At 41.4% G+C, this 23996-nt stretch overlaps 1 protein-coding gene across 1 annotated transcript; it reads right to left on the bottom strand.

The window, feature by feature from the left end:
• STX11 (syntaxin 11) lies at positions 1 to 23177 on the bottom strand. Its single transcript, XM_074946979.1, is given in 3 exon segments — positions 1 to 1641; positions 22873 to 23105; positions 23107 to 23177. Coding segments are annotated over 3 exon segments (1176 nt in total). The 3' UTR covers positions 1 to 769.
• Positions 23178 to 23996: the final 819 nt, after the last annotated feature.

Raw genomic sequence — 23996 nt, 5'->3', positions numbered from 1 at the left:
AATTTTTCAGTGTTTCCTGTGACCTGGTCAAAATTCTGGTGTGTTCACAATGGGGGGAGAGGAACGACTACTTCTTGGGACTGAGTTTGATCTTATCTACACTGGAATAGATCAAAATTCACTTCGTTCATTTCAATGGAGTTCCACTGGTGTAAAACCAGTGTGAGATCAGAATCAGGCTCCTTGTGTAAAAAGGTTTAAGAAAATAATTTATATTTTCTGTTAATAGTTTAACAGACTTACTGTTTCTTCAAATGAATGTGGCAATGAATTGCTTAATGATTGCATCACACTGGCTCCAAGTTTCCTAAAGGCAGGCAAACTTCCAAAGCACCACAGAATTACATCACTACAGCAACAGAGCTGTACCCTATGCAGTCTCACTGTGGAAGACAGAAAATAGCCATCTCGTGGTACACCAACACTCATCCTTCATCGATTAACCTATGAGCCTTTCATTCATTCTTTTAAATTAGGTGGTGTCAGGTTGGAGCATGTATCATTTTATGAGGCTCTTTTAAGCACTCTAGCCTAGATTACAACCAGATAGGTTAGGCTTGAATTTTTTTTTTTTTTTTAAAAGATAATAAAACTTGCCAGCAACATTTGGCTTTTATTAGCACAAAATCTAAGACAAGGGGTAACCACCCCACCCCCCCCAAAACCAAAAGCAATCCTGTTCCAAAAAGTAGCCCATTTTAAAAGCACTATTTCAACTGTACATTCTTAGGGCACGTTCAAGTTGGTCTGTAAGGCTTGAGTAGGAGAATCAGCTTTTGCAGCATGAAAAGCAACAGCAGAGGAGTGTTCGACAAGGGTGTTTCCGCCTGTATTCCAAAGCTTTCCTCACCTGACATTTAGCCTCTCCTACATAGTCCTCAACTTTTTCCACGTTCAGTTGAATGATGTCGAAGGTGTCAGCCTGTTGCTCCACCAGTAGTGCCACCTGCAGAAAGAGCTCATGAACTTCCCTGATGCGAGTCTCCAGCTTCACCAACTCTTTGTGCCGCGTCTCTATCTCATTCAATGCTGCACGAGCCCCTCTGACATCAGACAGGAGATTCTCAGAGAAAACGTCCCACTTGCCTTGCTCAATCATGTCCTCAATCTGGTTTCCGGAAACATCCTTGCCCATGATCTCCAGCTGTCTCTGGATCCGAATCTTGCAGTTCTCCCGCTGGTTCATCTCTGCCTCATTGTACTCAAACATGGCTTCCTGAAAGGCATGCATGAGGTCAACATAGTGATTCTTCGATACACGGGTGATGACAGACATCGTGCCATGTTTTGTTTCTGCATCTTCACTGAAGTCTCTCATTGTCTGGAGTTTCCTGTGGATGCCTTCTCCACGGGCCTTGATGTCTTTGGCGATGCTGTTGGTATCTCGTCTGATACTACTAAGACGGCGCATGGAGGTAAGAAAGCGGTTATTTTGTTTACCTAGCCGTTTGACGTCCTCTTTCAGGTGGAGGTTGTCTGTCCTGATACTCTGGACATCTTTGTAAAGAGCTGCGAGGGCATCATCCGTCTCGAACAGGAGGATTTCATGAGGTAAAATCTCATCATCCTCATTGTTAGGAAACTGTTGGTTATAAAGCCTAGCTAACTCATACAGTTCATATAACCGGTCTTTCATCCTGCCTGTAGGCAAAGAGAGTTGGGGAGAAGGGAAAAAACAAAAACAAAACAGAAAAATTAAAGAATGTATTAAAATGAAAAAAAAAAATATTTTTTTTTAAAGTTTCACATTTAAAGTATCTTTGCATAAAACACACCATAGAATACCAGTTTCTCTTAAACTTCCCTGCATCGCTTGACACAGGTCATTGGATTAGAGGTGCTAAGACACTGGCACTTGAGTCCCCTTGTGGTAGCAACAGGGCTCAGTAAATTCCCCCCGCCCTCCCACTTTTTTACTCATGCATTATTGAAAGCTGTGCATCCAAAAACCTGTCAATAGTTAAAATAAAAAAAAATTGCCATGATTCTTGTAAACAAATAATTAAGGTTTAATAAGAAGCTTGCAGTCATTACTGCTGTGTGTAGAACAGCACAGATCTAATTGAAAAAAAATCAAGATTCCTCTGCACCTAGATGCCTTCTAGACCCTAACCCTTCACTGAATCACTGACCCCAACGATCAGAAATTCTGCCTTTGCAGTTCCTGCCTCAGTGAAACCTGTCAACATGTTTGCAGAGTACAAACACATGCACAAAAAATGTAGCAGGGAAAGAACTGGTTACAAGGATTGATATGGAAAGGTTCAGGCTGGGATTTTAGGAGAGGAGGGGGGGCACCTAAGGGGATCCATGTCTGTTAAAGCCCAATTCTGGTGTCCTTCAGCGCACTGAACTTCTGTTGAGTTCAGTGAGCGCTAAATGTGGAGCTGTCAAGGTTCCTTTCCCACTCTGAACTCTAGGGTACAGATGTGGGGACCTGTATGAAAACCCCCCTAAGCTTCTTCTTACCAGTTTAGGTTAAAAACTTCCCCAAGGTACAAACTTTGCCTTGTCCTTGAACAGTATGCTGCCACCACCAAGCGTTTTAAACAAAGAACAGGGAAAGAGACCACTTCGAGAAGTCTTCCCCCAAAATATCCCGCCAAGCCCTACACTCCCTTTCCTGGGGAAGGCTTGATAATAATCCTCACCAATTGGTACAGGTGAACACAGACCCAAACCCTTGGATCTTAAGAACAATGAAAATCAATCAGGTTCTTAAAAGAAGAATTTTAGTTAAAGAAAAGGTAAAAGAATCACCTCTGTAAAATCGGGATGGTAAATACCTTACAAGGTAATCAGATTCAAAACAGAGAATTCCTCTAGGCAAAACCTTAAGTTACAAAGAGACACAAAAACAGGAACATACATTCCCTCCAGCACAGCTTATTTTACCAGCCATTAAACAAAAGAAAATCTAATGCAGTTTCTAGCTAGATTACTTACTAACTTAACAGGAGTTGGAAGCCTTGCACTTCTGATCTGTTCCCGGCAAAAGCATCACCCAGACAGACAGAACCCTTTGTTCCTGCCCCCTCCAGATTTGCAAGTATCTTGTCCCCTCATTGGTCATTTTGGGTCAGATGCCAGCGAGGTTACCTTAGCTTCTTAACCCTTTACAGGTGAAAGGGTTTTGCCTCTGGCCTGAAGGGATTTTACAGCACTATAGCATATAGTATATAGAAAGGTGGTTACCCTTCCCTTTATATTTATGACAGGAGCAGACGCAGAACCAACTCTTTATAGAGCTAAATAAAAACTAAAACTAAACATCAGATTATCCTAGTGCCACGCCTCTTCCATTATTGGAGCACTGTATGTTTATTTTCAAAATCTTGGTACTTGAGACATAAACCTATCGACAGCAAATACAAGAGATCAAATTTACTAATGCAAGGATTCTGTGGCACTGCAATTTAGAACCTGGAATTCCATGACAGGGCCGTTTAAATTAAAGAGAGTGATTACTGAATTAAATAAGTACATGAATAATACAATAAGCATGCTGCCTCTAGTGTTCTATGTTTTGACACTAAACTGAATTTTACTCTGCCTTACTTTTTCATTTTTCAAGTGCGTGTCCACGCTAGCCTTTACAAAGATGTTAACTACCATGAATTAAATGACACTAAATTATTTCAAGGTTAAAAAAAAAAAAAGCTTAGTGTAGACATGGCCAAAGGGTATAGGTGTGGACCCAGTGAAGACAGTAGCAGTCAAAAATGCAGATTTATGATCTGTTGCATAGTTTTTAAAAGTTAAGGAACAAAAACAAAATCCTAATTGCAGCCCTCTCACACAGTAACTACCCTCTTTGACACACATACCTTAAAGTTTTGTAGAACAGGCTTAGCAGGAATCTTGCTAGGGATTTTAAAGAGCTTTTAAGCCACAATTCTGCAAATGCTCATGCATATGCTTATTTTTATGAACATGAATAATCCCACTTAAAGACACTGGACACATGCAAATGTTTGCAGGATTGAGGCCTTAGGGCTTGTCCGCAAGGCAAAATTTACCAGTGGTACCAATAAAATTATAGTAGTATAGCCACAGAGTAGACACACTTACCTTGGCATAATAGTGGCTTTTTTGGTTTAGCTTTATTCCTTTCCAGGCAATAAAGCTAAAACAAAACAAAACCACCCAAACAAAAACCAAACCAAACCACATTCTTTACACCAGTATAAGGCTATGTCTACACTGGCAGTTGAACAACAAAACTTTTGTCTTTCGGAGGTGTTTAACCACCCTCAAAGCCCCCCGCCCCCCAAAACCAAAAAACAACACAAAAGAAAGGGCAAAAGCTTTGCCGTGACAAGCGCCAGTGCGAACAGCGCGTTGTTGGCAGGAGCGCTCTCCTGTCAACGATGCAAACGCCACTCATTGTGGGAGGAAGTTTTTTGTCAGCAGGAGAACTGACAAACAGCGGTTACACTGCACGACTTTTCTATACTACAGAGAGCTAATAGCATCAAGCTGTTTGTGGTGATTTAAAAATACATACTACAGTAGCAGAAATGAGCTAAGGCACATAAATCTCTGTCATTTTTTGAGGCCAAAAAGGTTTTTAATTTGTTAACTTAAATGCAGTGTTGCATGAGACATCTCCCCACCACCACCACAGAGAAAAGAAAAAGATGGTTTGGGTCCTGTTAAGACAGAGAATTCAGTCTTCCACAAAAAGCTTGTGACAAATTAAGAACGGAGACCTAGCATGAGGTTTTGTTGCTGGAATGTTTCTTGCCTCTTTCTGCTCTAAAAGCAGGCCCTGAGCACCTTCTCATGAAACAGAATGATTTACTCCTAACAATTTCAAAGAAGATATTTGTTTTCCTGTTCTCATGGTCAGGTTTTATAACCAAGTTTTACATGCCACCGTCAATAAAATGGAAAATGTGAAATAATATGAAATTATTTGGGCACTGTTGTGAAGTACTGGAGAGGCAGACTATGGATTCAGCCACTCTAAAAGGATCAAACTGCCCGTGAAGTACTACAGTAGTCTAAATCCAAGATAAAAATAATTGAAAATTAATTCCTTACTCTTAACAGTATCTGAAATTTTTTAAATTGCAAGAATACTTTTAGAGAATCTAAATTACGCTTCCCCATGTGCACTCTTTGTTTGTGTGTTTCATCTAAACTGAATGAAATACAGAAAACAAACAGGATAGCTTAGATAGTTTTGCTTATAAATTAGTTTCCTTTTTCAATTCTCATGCACTAGTACAATGCTAAAGCGTTTGGGGATAGCCACCACAGGAGACTATTCAAAACAACAACAACCAAAAGCCCCACAGATAGCCACTGAAGTTAAAAATAAATACATAAAAAGTAAAACAAAAACAATTGTGTTAGAGAAATATAAATAGCTATACCCACTTCTCTCTTTCATGAGAGCTAACCCCTAAAAATGTGTCTCTCTTTAAAGTTCTAACTTGTCCTCTTCATAGGCAGCCCATGAAAGGGAAACTGCTTAAGTTTGCAAAAAGAAAAGGAGTACTTGTGGCACCTTAGAGACTAACAAATTTATTTGAGCATCCGATGGAGTGAGCTGTAGCTCACAAAAGCTTATGCTTAAATAAATTTGTTAGTCTCTAAGGTGCCACAAGTACTCCTTTTCTTTTTGCGGATACAGACTAACACGGTTGCTACTCTGAAACCTGCTTAAGTTTGGTTCAAGATTCACATTTTGCAAGAACAGCTTATATAAAACCTAGGATCGAGGGAAGCATTTCCACCTCAAAAAACAAACAAATCCAATTACAATTAAATTAAAATAAGCATCCTCCAGCAATATTGAAAATGCATCTATTGCTGCATGGAGGACCCAAAAATGAAAGTGTTGATACAAACATTAAACTGACCTCATTGATTTTTATTGTCGAAACTGAGAGAACTTCAAGAAATACATACACAACCCTCCAACAACAAGTGACAAAACACACTTCTAGTGATTTTAAATATTAGTAACATAGGTAAAGAAGTGTGGTTATAAATTGACAATGTTCCTTTAAGTCCATTCTACATCCTAAGGCGTGAAACTAGTGGTGAAGACTGTAGGGAGCTGTAGTCGGTCAAAATGACAGCTCCGCTGGACTTTTTTTTTTTTTTTTTTAAAGAGTTAGTTGGTACTTCTTAGGGGTGCAAAGATAACCTGACAAAACCCAAAGCTAAGCTGTCTGAGAGTGCAGACAGCCTGAAAGAGGTGAAAATGAATCACATTCATCTGAATCAAGTGTCATCGCTGTAACCTAATTAACTACGCTGTCATTTTAGCAGAAACATTTCTAGTATGGTTTTATACTGGGGAGTCCAGTGATGCAAAAAATATTTTACTGCAGGTCATCTAGCCCATACTCAGTTTCAAATGTCATAAATATATAGTGATGCTAGTTCGCTTTCACTAGATCTAAAATAAATAAAAGCACTATTAATGGTAAGCTAATTCTCTGGGTGAGGTGCAAAGGTACTAAACCGGTGTCAGTTGAGAAAGATTTCCCCATTTAAAATCCTTTAGCAGTAAATAAGAGGCAATTTGAAGCACAAGCACAGAGCACTGCTCCAACTTCAATGAATTAGCTTCACAACGCCCTTTTGAGATTAAAGGAAGGGTCATCACCATTTTATATATCAGAAAGCTAATACATGCATTCTCTCTACAAGGACACTGTTTTTGAAAGTTATTCACTTCACAACCATCAATATGGCTCCAGCATTGCTATCAGAGTACCTTCAAGAAATGCTCCAAGAATTAATTCCTTTAACAAGAGCAAAGAGGATTATATAGTTAGACTTATTTACATTGAGATTCTCACATTTGTTCATAGTGTGGACCACAATTTTAGTGAGCCTGCCTTGTGGATCACCTCCCTCCCATTCACAGTCATCATGACACATCCCTGTAGTAACTAGAGAAGTTACTGTACTTACATTTAAAAAAAGAAGTCAAGCAAGGAGTGTATTTTTAGTAGTCTTCTCATACGATTTAGCAGTTGGAAGTTAGAAAAGCCTGCACTATGTGACTAGCCAACTCTTTTCTCTCTCTCTTTCTGTCACACACAGAGAGCGTTTAATAGAAGGTTGCAGTTCTGGTCCATATAGTGAGTGCTCCCCAAATTAGGTAAATAAGAGGAAAGCTAATCAAACCCAAATTCTAGACACAACAGAAGCGAAGAGAACTGGATATGGGTCTATATGCATAGGCTGATTATCAGAATTGTACAGCTCAACAATTAGTCTAGGGCAAGATTTTCAGTGCCTATTTAGGTGCCTAAAGATGCAGATAGGTTTCAGAGTAACAGCCGTGTTAGTCTGTATTCGCAAACAGAAAAGGAGTACTTGTGGCGCCTTAGAGACTAACCAATTTATTTGAGCATAAGCTTTCGTGAGCTACAGCTCACTTCATCGGATGCATACTGTGGAAAATACAGAAGATGTTTTTATACACACAGACCAGAATTTGTGCTGAAATGGCCCACCCTGATTATCATACACATTGTAAGGAGAGTGATCACTTTAGATAAGCTATTACCAGCAGGAGAGTGGGGTGGGGGGAGAGAACCTTTTGTAGTGATAAACACCCATTTTTTCATGGTCTGTGTGTATAAAAACATCTTCTGTATTTTCCACAGTATGCAGCCGATGAAGTGAGCTGTAGCTCACGAAAGCTTATGCTCAAATAAATTGGTTAGTCTCTAAGGTGCCACAAGTACTCCTTTTCTTTTTTTAAAGATGCAGATAGGTACTTCTGAAAAATCTCACTAGGCACCTAACTTCCCTAAATCTGATGTTCACATGCTGATTAAAACACCACCAACAAAACAAAACCCTACCTGGTGGTGGTCAAAGCCTCCTGTTACAGCCCAGTAACTAGTGTTATCAGCTTAAGAAAAATATTTACAAAAAGTTGAGTGTGAAAAGCAGCTGAGCAGGCAAGAGATATAGCTCATAATTCTACACTTATTGTAACGCCACAATCGACTGAAGACGACTTGGAATATCTCATCAAAGTGGTTGATGTCAATTCACACTTGTGGCGACAACATGTAACATGAAACTATTGTACCAAAACTCCTTCCTGGCAAGCCTGTAGAATCCGGGTTAAAGCACCATTGTCATTTTAACATTCTGTGAATATAGTTTTTGTATGTTAAAGTTGTAAAACCAAGCATTAAAAAAACTGGGAAATGCCAAGATGATGGTTGTCTGTGCAATCTTTGTTTGCGCCTCTCTTGTGTGATTCAGTCTTTAAATTATATGATCACATATTTCCTCCGCCCCCACACACACAGTGCCCCTGCCACATTCACTGAACAGGATGGACAGTGCTCACCAAATGAGCAGCTATTCAATATTTTATATTCAATGTATGACCTCAGGTTTTATTTATTGCAAACCATTCCAGCCATGCACTGAGTACAGTATTAATTTCCGCATGGGCTTTGCCATGGTACTCACTGTAATATTTGAGTGTTCAAAAACATTAATAATTTATCTTTGGATAAATTACATCTGTGGGGAAGGGTGTTATTGCCCTTTTATAGATGGGGCTTTAAGGCACAGAGAGATTAAGGGCAAAACTGTCATTAGTCCACTAGTTTTGGGTGCCCAATTTGAGATGCCTAGGGCCTAATTTTTCAGAGAATTGCTTTTGTACTACTTCACATATTTGAAGCACAGTTCCCACTGACTGCAGATGCAGCAGTGAGGTGTCCAGGTAGCGTGGTGAAAGGGGAACACCCTGACTTGCTTGAACATATAGGGGGTGAGGTATGGGAGGCAGACAGGAGGATGTGTTCTGGGAACAGAGGGAGAAAGGGGCAGGCTCTGGGAGGATAGGAGCAGAGGCAGGTGGGCAGGAGGGCTCGGATGGGGAAGGAGTGGCAGGGTCAGACTGGGTGATATGGGGCAACTGTCTGCAACCAATAGAACATACTCTTTCAGAATCTGGAATAGAACCCAGAATTCCTAGTCCCCACAGTTCTTTGTTGTCAATCAGTAGCAGTAAAGTGGCAAAGAGTGTGTACTCCTCCTCTAGTGGCTTGCCCAAACAGCCTCTTAATGCTACCAGTTGACCCATTAACTCAAGTGGAAGAGGTCTGTTCTGTGGATCTGCTGCTGATCCTCGAAATTGCAAAAAAAACATATTCAAAGAACATTACGGTTGCAAAGTCAAGCATTCAAAAGTTAGGAAATGCTAGGATCGAGGTTGCCTGTATTCTGATCCTGCCTCTGCCATAGAGTTGCTCTGAGGTGCTGGGCAAATCTCAAACTAAACTTTGCGTGTGTAGCCACTAATTGTGTGTTCCACATTAACTTGTGCCCAACTTCACTCTCAGACATAGCCAAACCATTTTAGCTAAAACATTTCAAAAAATTCAACATGAGGCAGGCATTCGGCATGAAATTTCAGCCTGAATGGCTGTTTAGCTAATTATAAGCAACTGAAAGCAGGGTCTTAAAATGGACAGTATCAGGCAACCTTAACTATGGGTGGCGTAATTATAATTAAATAGCACTAGGGTATAAAATATTATTCTTTGACAAGTACAGGCAGTCGAAGTTGGTCCAGTAAAAGATATTACCTCATCCAACTGGTCTCTCTAGTATCCTGGGACTGACAGAGCTACAGTCACACTGCATACATAAGTATAGGCCTAAACATTCACCCTTTGAAATTAGTGGTAACAGTCCCATTGATTTCATTAAGCTCTACGTGAACAGGTGAGAGTATTTTGCACGCTATCATAAAGACTCACTTAGGAATATGCAGTATTGTCCAATGCTGTGATATTGTGAGGACCAAGCACAACGGGGGAAGAGATTCCAGAAGACTGGAAAAGGGCAAATATAATGCCAATCTATAAAAAGGGAAATAGGACAACCCAGGAAATTACAGACCAGTCAGGTTAACTTCTGTACCTGGAAAGATAATGGAGCAAATAATTAAGCAATCAATTTTGCAAACATCTAGAAGATAATAAGGTGATAAGAAACAGTCAGCATGGATTTGTCAAAAACAAATCATGTCAAACCAACCCGATAACTTTCTTTGACAAGGCAACAAGCCTTGCGGATTGGGGGGGGGGGGGGGGGAGGAGGGAGAGAAGATGTGGTATATCTTGACTTTAGTCAAGCTTTTGGTGCTGTCTCGCATGACCGTCTCATAAACAAACTAGGAAAATACAACCTAGATGGAGCTACTATAAGGGCAGTGCAAAACTGGCTGGAAAACTGTTCCCAGAGAGTAGTTATCAGTGGTTCACAGTCATGCTGGAAGGGCATAACGAGTGGGGTCCTGCAGGGATCAGTTCTGGGTCCGGTGCAAATGCAAAGTTCTCCATTTAGGAAGGAACAACCAGTTGCACACATACAAAATGGGAAAGGACTGCCTAGGAAGGAGTACCATGGAAAGGGATCTGGGGGTCAAGCTAAATATGAGTCAACAGTGTAACGCTGTTGCAAAAAAAGCAAACAGCTTTCTGGATGTATTAACACGAGTGTTGTAAGCAAGACACAAGAAGTAATTCTTCGGCTCTACTCCGTGCTGATTAGGCCTCAACTGGAGTATTGTGTCCAGTTCTGGGCACCACATTTCAGGAAGGATGTGGACAAACTGGATAGAGTCCAGAGAAGAGCAACAAAAATGATTGAAGGTCTAGAAAACATGACCTATGAAGGAAGATTGAAAAAATTGGGTTTGTTTAGTCTGGAAAAGAGAAGACTGAGAGGGGACATGATAACAGTTTTCAAGTACGTAAAAGGTTGTTACAAGGAGGAGGAAGAAAAATTGTTTCTCTTAACTTCTGAGGATAGGACAAGCAGCAATGGGCTTAAATTGTAGCAAAGGAGGTTTAGGTTGAACATTAGGAAAAGCTTCCTAACTGTCATGGTGGTTAAGTACTGGAATAAAATGCCTAGAGAGGTGGTGGAATCTCCATCATTGGAGATTTTTAAGAGCAGGTTGGATAAACACCTGTCAGGGATGGTCTAGATAATACTTAGTCCTGCCATGAGTGCAGGGGACTGGACTAGATGACCTCTCAAGGTCCCTTCCAGTTCTAGGATTCTATAAAAACCTGACTGAAAATGTCCTGGTTTAGCCTTCATTTTTTTCATATGTAATTTTTAATATTCATTTTGAAATGTATACTTTCAGCAAGTCTGTCCCTCTAAGGAGTATTTTCCTTTTGCAATTCAACTGTTCTCAGACACACACGGAATGTAGACTACCTAATGTCTGCAACAGTCGGGTTAGGTGCTTGAAGCTAGATCCTCTCCTGGTGTAAATCTTACATTTAGCCAGCTAAGAATCTGTCCCATAGTTATTTTCCCATGACAGAATGAAACTTCTGTCTATTAGTCACAACCCATACAGTTTTCCCATGATGCACAGGAGAGTTACAAATTCTTGATGTGGTATGTGTTGCAATAAGATTGCAACTACTGTACGTTTAGCTCTCTGAAATACCTGGTTACCGAGTGGCTTGGGCAGAGCAAACTTTAAGTACAAGCAAAAGCTGTGTCAGCTAATGAGGGCTCTGAATTGACGCAATTTAAAATATCTGTCAAAACAAGATATTTGCAGTAACGGAATTCAGTGGCACAGGTGACCTATTATTTCACAGTGCTGCAAGTATTCATTTCTACTATTGCTCCAGTGTTATGCATCATGCTGCTTCACTAATTATCCCACTGCCACGCAGCGTTCACTCTCCAAATTTAAAAAGGCAAAAACCAAACAATTGTCTCTGTAACTGCAAAGGACTAGTTTCAGTTTAGGCAGAGTTGTTACTGCTTGATTCAGGCAGTCAACTAAACCCTGATGTGTATCATAGCAGGCCAGATCTTTGATAGCAGATAGCACCAAAAGGTTAATTGATGAAATGAGCTGTAGCTCACGAAAGCTTATGCTCAAATAAATTGGTTAGTCTCTAAAGTGCCACTAGTACTCCTTTTCTTTTTGCGAATACAGACTAACATGGCTGTTACTTTGAAACCTGTTAATTGATAACCGGAACTTACAACAACAAAAAAACACCTTTGTTTAAGTTTTAAGATGTACATGTCCAGTGCCCTTGACTTTTGAGAAGGAAAATTAGTGAAATTTCCAAAGGCTTCAATGCTCCATATATCACAAACGGAACTGGGGAAATCCAGTGTGCTTTTGTTTCTTTTTTGTAGCATAAATAAATTAATCCACTAAGTAATAATAGTTAATGAGAATTGGTTAATAGCATTTACTTCCCCAAATACTGGCGAAAATCTTAATACTGAAGTGGATGTGGATATTGCAACAGGATATATGGAAACAATGAAGTGTCAGTTGCCACTTAAGAAGATAAAATACAAACATTTCTAAAATGCATTTTGAGCCACAATACACATTCTTCTTTCATCTGCAACTTCTTCCAAGAAGCTAAGAGCTAATACATATTGTAATATAAAAAACATAAGAATTGCCATATTAGATCAGACCAGTGGTCTGTTTACTCTAGTATCCTGTCTTTGGCAATAGCCAGTACTCAATGTGTCAGAATAAGATACAAGAAATCCTGCAGTGGACAATTATGAAATAACCTGGCTATAGGAGAAGTTTCTTTATAATCCCATCTCAGTACATTCCTGTAGTTTTCCCACACTGTGGACAATTTGGTGCTGATGGACTTTCACCCAATTAGATCATTTGACTGTTCAAGCATTCCTTTATGTATTTATGCAATGTTGCAGCTGTGTTGGTCCCAGAATATTACAGAGACAAGGTGGGTGAAGTAGTATCTCTGATTGGACCAACTTCTGTTGATGAGAGAGACAAACTTTCCTTTGTCTGGCAGTAGATTAGAATGCAGTCACAAGACAACAGTCTCGTGCTCTTCCTTAAATTATTCTGATTTTATTTAAGAGAAACATTGAAGTACAGCTGAAATGTTCATTTTAAAAGAGGCTGACATTGATCTAATGACAGTTTTCTAATGACTTATTTTGGTTATGAAAGTAGTACTTATTGTACAGTAGATTTAATAATTTTGTCTGGTGGATGTTAGTGCAGTTGTGTGATACAACATTAACTTGGAGAACAGATGTCTTTTACAACATGGATTTGTTAACAAGATGGCTTTCATAGGAGAATGATGATCCGTCATCTCTCCAAAGGTAACACAATTTTGAGTAGGGTGTGTATTGTGTATTTTAAAAAGTCACTGTGCACATTAAGTAGTAGCTGATATTGAAGTTAGTTCTTGAGATCACAGTACACACTAAACCAAGATGTTTTGAAATTATGGCCTTTGAATTATAGAAATACAAGAAGATCACTAGCTACTGAACTATTTCTGTAGCATTTTTAGAACTTAACACGAGCAAGGAAAGGAAGGGGATGTAAGCAGGGAAGAAAGGGCTGCTTTGGGAAAGCATCCTGTACTTCTGAAGTTATCACAAGCCTGTCAGCTCCCAAAACATCACTCCCTGACAGTCTAGAGAAGCAATTCTCTCCACTATAGCCAGCAGCTTGTAGAACTACAGACTGCGATCCCTCAAGCCATGTATCTGTTTTTCCTCTCTCTCACAAACTAGCTCTGCACAAGGCTACATACGGTATATATACGAGGACTTGTGGCACCTTACAGACTAACAAATTTATTTGAGCATAAGCTTTCATGAGCTACAGCTCACTTCATCGGATGCATCCAGTGGAAAATACAGTGGGGAGATTTATATACACAGAGAACATGAAACAATGGGTGTTACCATACACACTGTAAGGAGAGTGATCACTTAAGGTGAGCTATTACCAGCAGGAGAGCAAGGGGAAAAAAACCTTTTGTAGTGATAATCAAGGTGGGCCACTTCCAGCAGCTGACAAGAACGTCTGAGGAACAGGGGTTGGGGGTGGGGGTGGGGGAATAAACATGGGGAAATAGTTTTACTTTGTGTAATGACACATCCACTCCCAGTCTCTATTCAAGCCTAAATTAATTGTATCCAGTTTGCAAATTAATTCTAATTCAGCAGTCTCTCATTGGAGTCTGTTTTTGAACTTTTTTTTGTTGAAGAATTGCCACTTTTAGGTCTGTAATCGAGTGACCAAAGAGATTGAAGTGTTCTCCGACTGGTTTTTGAATGTTATAATTCTTGACGTCTGATTTGTGTCCATTTATTCTTTTACGTAGAGACTGTCCAGTTTGACCAATGTACATGGCAGAGGGGCATTGCTGGCACATGGTGGCATATATCACATTGGTAGATGTGCAGGTGAACGAGCCTCTGATAGTGTGGCTGATGTGATTAGGCCCTATGATGGTGTCCCCTGAATAAATATGTGGGCACAGTTGGCAACGGACTTTGTTGCAAGGATAGGTATCTGGGTTAGTGGTTTTGTTATGTGGTGTGTGGTTGCTGGTGAGTATTTGCTTCAGGTTGGGGGGCTGTCTGTAAGCAAGGACTGGTCTGTCTCCCAAGATCTGTGAGAGTGATGGGTCATCCTTCAAGATAGGTTGTAGATCCTTGATGATGCGTTGGAGAGGTTTTAGGTGGGGGCTGAAGGTGATAGCTAGTGGCATTCTGTGAAGCAAATACTCACCAGCAACCACACACACCACACAACAGAACCACTAACCCAGGAACCTATCCTTGCAACAAAGCCTGTTGCCAACTGTGTCCACATATCTAATCGGGGACACCATCATAGGGCCTAATCACACCAGCCACACTATCAGAGGCTTGTTCACCTGCACATCTACTAATGTGATATATGCAATCATCTCATTCTCTCCAAGTTTAGAGATGTAAGTGTATCTTGGGGTGAGAAAAGTCATCCTTTAACACCAACTGTAACATTTAGAGACCTACAGAAATCTCATAAAACTATCAAAAATTCACCAACAGAATATTGCAGGTTACCCATTGCAGGTTACAGCTAAGACCTGCTTCCTTTCCTCTCTGGTAGGATGAGCGCTCTCTCTGCTTATCCACCCCTATGTTTTAAGTACTCTACGTAGGAGTGTGTCCAATTGCCAAGGTCATAGGCCAGTTCTCTTTTAAAGACTTGCTCACACACAAGGGTCTACTTCTCTTTTCCCTTTCTTATTAAGATTTAATTAAGCTTTTCAGGATAAGCTTGCATCCCCCACCCTATCATTTATTTGAATAGCTAAACAGCAAAATTCTTGAATACTAAGTCCCATCTCAGAGCATGATGTCATCCCAGAACACGTTAATTACCCATGTCTAATGCCATATCTAATTCCCTGGACATGTTAGTTTTTAATGATGCTTCCAGCCTTTAATGGCTTTGTTTATCCAGTAGACTCAATCTTCAGGATGTCTATTGTCTTCCCCAGCTGATAAGAAGAACTAGGAATCAAAAACAATTAACATTCAAATGCTTGGTGCCTCTAGCACTATGAAATGAGGCATTAACCACTTGAATGTTAATTGCCTTTGAGTGTCCTGTTCGACTAGTCCACATTTCTGTAATAGTGTTCAACACAGAGCAAGACTGTATTGCATCTCCTGAGTAACACTTCCCACGTCTATTTATCTCTCATATTTCCCAGGCTTATTTCATGACCCTGTCTACCTTGATATTTCCAACATATCATTTATCATGTTATCTGGATGCTAATATTAATGAGTCCCTTACTGGTACCAGCCATCTTTTGCAAGGAAAAAGTTTTAGTGGAACTTTTATCCAGAAGGCTTGGGCTAAATGAGGGTTGGGAGCAGGTGAAGATATAGATAGATGTGTAATTACTTTGTTTCCTTCCTTGATGTATTTATGCGCCAGCAGTGGGCAAGAATTTTAACTTAAAGTATTTTTTATTGTTTGTATTCTAGCAGCACCACAACATGCAAGTAAACATAGTTCCCGGATAGTCAGAGTAGAAAGCCTATTTTATTGTACCCAGCTAGGATTCAAATCTCTTCAAGAGTTAATGAGACCATAAATTAGTTTTCAAAGTTCTCTGCGGGAAAATTCTGTACAGCTTGTGTATCACTACTGACCAGTTTCCAGCATCCTAAGACAGTCTTCTGATCTGGATTCGTAATAAAGAGTCCCTTGGTCATCTTGGTATACAGACATGGGAAAGAAGGTATGAATAGTGGAAGTCTAGAATGCTGGAAGTCACTCGTTGAATTTGATTGATTACAGCTAAGTAAGTTTGGTTTCTGAGTGTCTTATACCAGGGCTGTGATGATTGAGATTAAAATTCATTCACCCTCACTGTAAGGCCCATGAAACAGAGTTAACCTTAGCATTTTTGGTCCCCCCTCAATATTGCTGATTCCTTTTGACTGAGGATCATACGTGTATGCCAAAAGCATTTTAAGGATTTGGGTGAGGGTTGGGGAGAGGATAAATTAGTTGGGTGCCCTTGAGTGTACAGGAAAGTAATTCTACAGGCTTGTACTGGAGACTGTGCATGTCTACCAACTTTTTAAAATGGTTTTGCAAGAGGCAGTCATCAGAAACACTGAAGGCTTGGGGCTAGTGGGCCCATTTTGGTGAATTTTAGATTTGTACGGCACTTTATAAACAACATCTATTCATCACAAGACTCCTGACAAAATATTTATTTCTTCAATTTTAAAAAATACAACTATAGCTACCCATCCAGTGTTCTGGGCTCTTACCCTACACATTAAAAACAAAAAACACAAGATAAAACAAATATATCTTTATAGATACATTTTGGCAATTAGGTAAAATAGAGTAGAGGAGTTAAGTGACTTGAATAGAGTCACAGAAATCATACATTATGCAAATTATACAGTAACACGTACATATCACTAATGCAAGCAGTAAGACACAGCCATCCATGCATTTCTGGGCAATTACTATACTTCTTGGGCATCATTATGAGTCACTAGTCACAGCATTAATAATACTAAGCACTTACTCATACTGTAATGTACGTAATGTAATGTTTGAACATATAATCACCACGATATTCCTGTATGGAAGACAGGATCAAGTGACTGTACCCATATGTAACAATCAGGGTGAGAAAATGGGGGTCTGAACCCCAAAGAATAAGCAATTGAATCAGCTGTTCGTATATAGTGTTATGTGTATAAAAAATGTCAAGTAAGATCTTTTATTAAAGCTTGTAATGTCCTGAACTCAATGGTCATTAGGATACACACACACAGGTTTTTGTTATAAATGTATGCATTATGTGTAGAAAATTGTAATTGTAACTACAGTACCTCTAGAACATCATCTCACAGCAGTGTGGTGAGGCAACCAAGCAGGGAGGACATCTCCCAGGCCAGGTGTTTGTAAAAAACCAGCTCCAAGCACCTACATTGTCCAGCCAGTAACAGACATTATGGGAAAACACAAACAATTTGAAACCTGAAAAGAAAATCCCAGTCTGGGAAACCCCCCTGCTCTGTCTCACCATGAATTACCACACTCTGAGAAAAAGGGAAGGGGGAAAAAAAAAAAAAAAAAAAGAACTGCAAACCCTGCTAAAAGGGAAGGGATTTGAAGTGAAGGCTATCCAGAAACTGAGGGCCAGCAAGGAAGTGGGATCCTGTCTGGGAAGCACTGGATCCCCTCTAGGACCAAGGGCGTACTGGGAAACTGTTCTGAGGCAATAGGTAACTTGTATTAGAAAAGGGAATACCGAAATGTAAAGTCTGAGATTACATCTTTATTTTCTGTGTAACTTGGATGCATTTGCTTTCCCTTACTATTTCATCTTTGAATCCATGGATTTTTCTATTAAATAAACTTTTTGTTTATTTTTACCCCAAGCAGATCTTTATTGTGCAAACTGTGTGGAGTGTGTGTGCCAAAGTGAACTAATAATTGGGGGCAGGTTTCACATCTTTGAAGGTGATGAACCAGAGGGGAAAATTCCAAGTGGCTGATAGTCGACAACTCGGGGAGATGGATTGGGGGGGGGAGGTGGGAGAGGAGAACTCGGACCGAAAGGGATTGTTGAGGTCACCATGCAAGTAGTAACGAGGCTGGTGGAAGCCAGAGTGGGACCTCATGCTTTAAGCTGGCTACTTGTGTCAGAGCACTGAACCATAGCAGCACAGTATTAAGATACCCAAACGTACAAGGCAGATGTGACAGAACCCTTTATTGGTCTGGGTGATGCCCCCAAACGTCACACCACGGAAGTACAATATGATCATGGAAATACTATTTCTATTATGAAATAGAATTTATAAATAAAAAACAAGCAAGAGGACATTAAACATACATCTGAGCAGTAACATCAGGTTGTCAGTGGTTATCAGTCAGATAAACCAATTTATACGGATAATTCTAAGATAGACAATTCTGAAAAGTCCAAGGTCACAGACCATACATCCTGGTGTAATGAGTAAGTTTATGAAGATAAGAGTGGAGGAAATTTTTAGTTTCAAATAAATCACAGAATTTAGAATACATATATTGAAATATCATGGGGGGGGGCAAATGGGGAGGTCTGCATTCTCATATAGTTATGCTGCTGATCAGACAGCATTTTTAAAAACTATCTCCAGCCAACATATTGTGTTTCAACAGATTATTGTTCAATATTATTATTAATCTAAATTAGTGCCTTGATACAGTTAGGGCCCCAATTTTGGGGGTTACTGCAACCACTACAGCAGCTCAAAAGCTATAAAGCGTCCAAAAAGCCAGCTTAACTGGCCCCAGGAAATACCCCCGGCAGTTACACCCACATCCTGCAAACTCAGTACAGGGACATGCCAATAGTTGGAATGCTTTGTACTGATTATTCTGTAGTGCATACCAATCCATGTCAGGGACTGGATCAGCCCATGTAATGAGAGAATCCTGGAAGTGAAAATCCACTTTTGCAATGCTAGCCTTCCCTTCCCACCCCATCCCTTTCCACACACACCCTATTACACTTGGAGAGAGAGCACAGATCGTGACCTTTAGTCTATAGCTGCAAAATACTGACAAGCATTCCACTCCAAATACAAAAAATGTAACCACTCTTGCAGAACTGGACCCAGTGGCACAAAGCACTTCTTCCCAAGGCAAGCCCCTGATGAAAATGAATGGGAATCATGCCTGAGAGCCCAGGAGTCGGTCCATATTAAATTGTTCTTTTTCTGTGGCAGGATCATGTTGTCCCTATCTCATTTGTGTCTACAATGCATATATACTCTTTTAGAGTAGATATTTTTTGAGATGTAAACTGAAACTAGTTGAACTAGAGTGCAAGATCGACCCTCTGCGTTAATTTCAGTCCAGCCATGTGCAAGACCCATAGTCGTCCCCCGCCCAGCTTGCAATTTGAGTTAAAACGGAAAGCCACCGCCATGAGGAAGTTAACCTCTACATCTTCTTGTACATTTAAAGCAGTAGCTTGCAATCTGCCTTGGCCACTTGTCATATACAGAGTTGTGTCTGTAAAGGCAAGTCAAAGATTAAAATCAGCAGCACTGATTAATGAGATCATCCTGCACAAGAAAGATTTCCCTAAACAGAGAGAGCAATGTATTCTTTGTTATACTCCTGGGACACCAGCAATGTTGACAATGGTGCAAAAGCATAACTAGAAATATTATGGCATATGGCACTTAGAGTATCCTTTCCTGATCAAGTATATAGAACCTCACAAGGTGTTTTTCTTGTTTGTGTTTACAAATTGACTTCTAATACACAACTGCAGCCACACAAGTCAGTATCATAAAAGGCTCTGCAGTGCTAGATCTATTTTATGGATAATGAGGTACTGATCTGTAGAAGTATATGAGACTGCCTTTGGTAATTTTTGTTTCTTTTCTTTCTAATAGATTCTTGAGGGTAGTTTGGGTACTTTCCTGTTCTAGATGCATGAAAGACTTAGCAAGGAGGCATGGGCTGAAGTGTTTTCAGAATGACGGCAACATTCATCAGCTTTATCTCCGGCCTGGAGAGTGTAGCTGAGTGTCTCTTGTGGTTCAGGTGAAATTGAGGAATGGATAACAGTGAGCTGGTTCAGACTTGAGCCAAATAAAACCGAGATGTTTATGGTGGATGGGGGAAGTAACCATTAGGTCTGCTTTCATTCAGGGAGGCCACGTGTCGTTTGTTACAAGAAGTTCACAAATTGAGGAGCTGGTCAGATTTCCAGATGATTTCAGACAATCAAATATCATCAGTGACCAGGGCTACTTTCCCCCCCATTTGTGTGTAATCTCAGTTTGCAAACTTCTCTCTCAAATAGATATATTCAGTGAAACAATCCAATACTCAGTGGTAGAGATGGCTGGAATCATCCTGAAAACATTTTGACTTTTCATTTAAAAAAAAAAAAGTTTAGCAATTGCAAATGAAAACATTTTCATTTTTTGGGCAACCATTTTCAATTTAAAACAAACTGAGGAAAGCAGACACTGCATTTTTTTAATAGTTGAAAATGTTTCTTATGGAAAGAAGTAGTGAACTTAAGCATGTAAGTTACCACGCTGCCACTCTATTACTCTGTACCCTGGTACAGAACATGGCTTTAATCTCTTACTAGATCCCGCCTGCAGTGTGGAACCCTATTTGTGCTGCTCCAACAGCACAAACCCACAGGAAATTCCTCTTGCTCTCTCCACCCTGCCTCCCCTTCATTCTGAGTCAGGTACAACACATGTGCCCGTCTATAGTTGTAATGTACTATAGTACTGTCCCCCCACCACTCCTCACACACTATTTTTGCTCCATAAGCATGCAAAGAAACTACTACAATAAAAAGAAAAGGAGTACTTGTGGCACCGTAGAGACTAACAAATTTATTTGAGCATAAGCTTTCGTGAGCTACAGCTCACTTTATGTAGCTCACGAAAGCTTATGCTCAAATAAATTTGTTAGTCTCTACGGTGCCACAAGTACTCCTTTTCTTTTTGCGAATACAGACTAACACAGCTGCTACTCTGAAAACTACTACAATAAAGCAATTTGTGATTTTAATGTTAAATTAGTGTTACCTTGCTGTCAAATAGAGATCCTCTCCTTCTCACATTCTGCCCCCCAGACACATAAGTATACGTCTAGACTTCCCAGCACTATAAAAATAATAACGTAACAGTTTATTAGTTACCATTAAAACTATAGCAGTAAACCCAACCAAATCACATGGTTAACCTTCACGACAGTATGGCATGGCATGTGATTTTGTATGCTGTTGTGTTGCAGTTATTTGCAATGATCAGAAGCTACTATTACCACAGAAAATGATAATCTGAAACATTAGGCACATTATCCACGAGAAGATGATGTGTCCCACCCTTCTATTCTTAATAGAAACCTAACCCTAACAACACCTGTCATCTTACCGTTTTACACTAAAGGGAAAAAACAAAACATGGAGACCAGCTGGCTAAATCCATTGTTTAGTTCATAAATTCACCTGCCATATTTAACTGGTCACTCAATATATTGTCTGTCCTCTAAAGCCTTAAGCAGAAAAAAAAATTATTCATGGGGGAAGGGCACCATAAGAAAGAATAAAGGTTCAGCCTCAGCTTCTCAATCTGAGAAATAAGAATACTGTCTTACCTATCATACAGGAGCATCACAATTACACAGCCCTTTGAAAATTTGAAGTGCTAAGTAACAGCATTATCAGAAAATCATGCCACGGTTTAAGTTCTCCTCAAACTGTGAGGCCTTGCATAAAAGCCACTGATTTTCCTTCTTCGATGTCTGAACACTTAAAAAAAGAAAGCCTCACAATTCTAATTCCTACTCTCACAATTCAAGGGTAGGAACAGGAAGTTTAAATTACCATTTTCAGGCCAATGCCAGTCCTCTGGTCACTTCCTGTCCCACTAACATACAGTTTGTATTACAAAAGGCCATCTCAGGTATATGCAGGTACTCATTCATTTTAGCAGGAATGCCAATTCCAATCAGTTAGTAGGAAGAGCCAGAGAAAACTAACTTGTTCAGTCAATTAATCATGGGTCATTCTGGGGTGGCTAAGGAAACAGCAAATGACTTTTATATTTTGGATCTAAAGGCAAATACACATATTAGCTGGGTTTGGACTGTAATACACTACCAGAACTGTTAATGAAGTTAGCATTTGTTAGGGTACATAGACTGGAGGAGTAGGGAGATCCTGATTTTGTTCTTCTTAGTGACAGGATTAAGAAGTTACAGCTGAATACATTAATAAAAAAGGATTTAAAATAGTTTTCAGCCAGATATCATAAATTCACCATCTAAACCTGGTACTTTCTTGAAAAACAGACACACTGCATCTCTTTTCCCTGAGATAAGAAAGAAAGAAAGAAACTATTTCAAAGCACAACCAGGTTCAGAACACTAGCTCGGTAGGACACCATAATATTGTTCTCTCTTTTGCTTCTGTTTGAAAGGGCCGTGGTACTTTACCTGGGGCTCAAGCCCTTCTCCGGAGAGATGGAAAGGAGTCAGTTCCTATGTTCCCCTGGAGGTTTCCAAATGTGGCACAATTTGAAGGGCACCTGAACTGTGCTAGTTTCTTACTGGCTGATGGTCTTCCAGTTAAAGCAACCATCCGTTCCGTGTTACGAAAGGGAAATACTAGGACACGGGCGCCCCAAGTCCCCGTCCTAACCCGGATTGTTCCCTTAGTCCACGGCCACCCCTCCGCCCGCCTCCGGCGGGTACCGCATCGGCCTATTCGGCGAAGTTCAGATGCTACAACGTCCCCCGAAGCCAGCGGCTCGGATCACGCCCACCCCACCCAGCCGAGCGCGGGGCGCGCCCCTCCCCAGGCGGCGGAGAGGCGTCAGGCGGACTCGGGGCTCCCACCAGCCGCCGAACGAGAGAGGGGCGCTCGCCGCCAAACCTCCCCTCCCCAGGCGGGCCCCGGCAGCCCTCGGCTCGCTCTGCCCAAGCCGCAAGGCAACAGGGCCCCCGGCGGAACTCACCGCTCCAGGAAGATGGGCGAGAGGCGGCGCCCTCGCTGCTTGCTCCAGCCGCGTCCTCGCGCAGAACCGTGCCGCTTCCTCCAGGGAGCCCGTCAAGCCGGGCTGGGCGCAGGGAGTTTCCCCGGCCCCTCACGCGCCCCGCCCAGGCTCCTCCCCCGCCCGGGCCCATTGGCCGCAGGTCCAGGGCGCTCGGGTGACCGGCCGCGGGCTGTTGCGCTGCGGGGCGCGGAGAGCGGGCGGCGAAGGGGGTTTCTAGAGCCTGGGAGCGAGCGGGGGAAGGGGTCTCCAAGTGGCTGCCTCGGCATGGGGGGAGGGGGAAGCCCGGGGTCCGTAGGTGGAAATGGGGGGTGCGCGGGGCTCTCCCAGGGTCTGTTGCGGGAGCCGTGGAGGATTTGGGGAGCGACTGGTACAATCCCCTCGTACTCTCCCACCAGGCCTGCTTCAGGGGAGAGGCTGGCGGTGGGTCACTTCCGAGAACGGGCTGAGGGGTTTCCCCAGCTGCTAGGAAGTGTGGGTGGCTCTGGTTATAGCCAGCAGCTGGGTCTGCCATGCTCCTTGCTACCTCCTTCCTGGTGCTCTGGTTCAGAAGGGGCCTTTTGCCAGCTGTGCCCAGATGAGCACCTCGTGCACACGTGCAGGGGGCCAGCACAACCTCGCTTAAGTGGCTCTTTTAACCCTGCTCTGTGCTGCTGATACTCTCACCTTCTTGTTAGCTGTTTGAAATGGGCCACCTTCATTGCATTGGCCCCATTAGCACTACAAACATGATTTTCACGTGGTATTCACCCTTTCTTGTCAGCTGTTGAGAATAGGCCACTTCCACCTTAATTGAATTAGCTCCTTAGCACTGACACCCCCCCCCACCCCCACCCGGTAAGGCAACTCCCATCTTTTCATGTGCTGTGTATTTATACCTGCCTACTGTATTATCCACTCCATGCATCTGACGAAGTGGGTTTTAGCCCACGAAAGCTTATGCCCAAATAAATTTGTTAGTCTCTACGGTGCCACAAGGCCTCCTCATTGTGAGTGCAGTTAGAGCAGGTCGGGGAGCTAAATAAGGGGGTGTGGAGCAGAGGGTGCAAGGTAGGGGAATGAAAGGGGAGGAGATGATTGAAAATGGA

The sequence above is a fragment of the Natator depressus genome, chromosome 3 (assembly GCF_965152275.1).
Source record: "Natator depressus isolate rNatDep1 chromosome 3, rNatDep2.hap1, whole genome shotgun sequence".
NCBI classification, from domain to species: domain Eukaryota; kingdom Metazoa; phylum Chordata; order Testudines; family Cheloniidae; genus Natator; species Natator depressus.
This window is presented reverse-complemented; position numbering and strand designations above follow the sequence as displayed.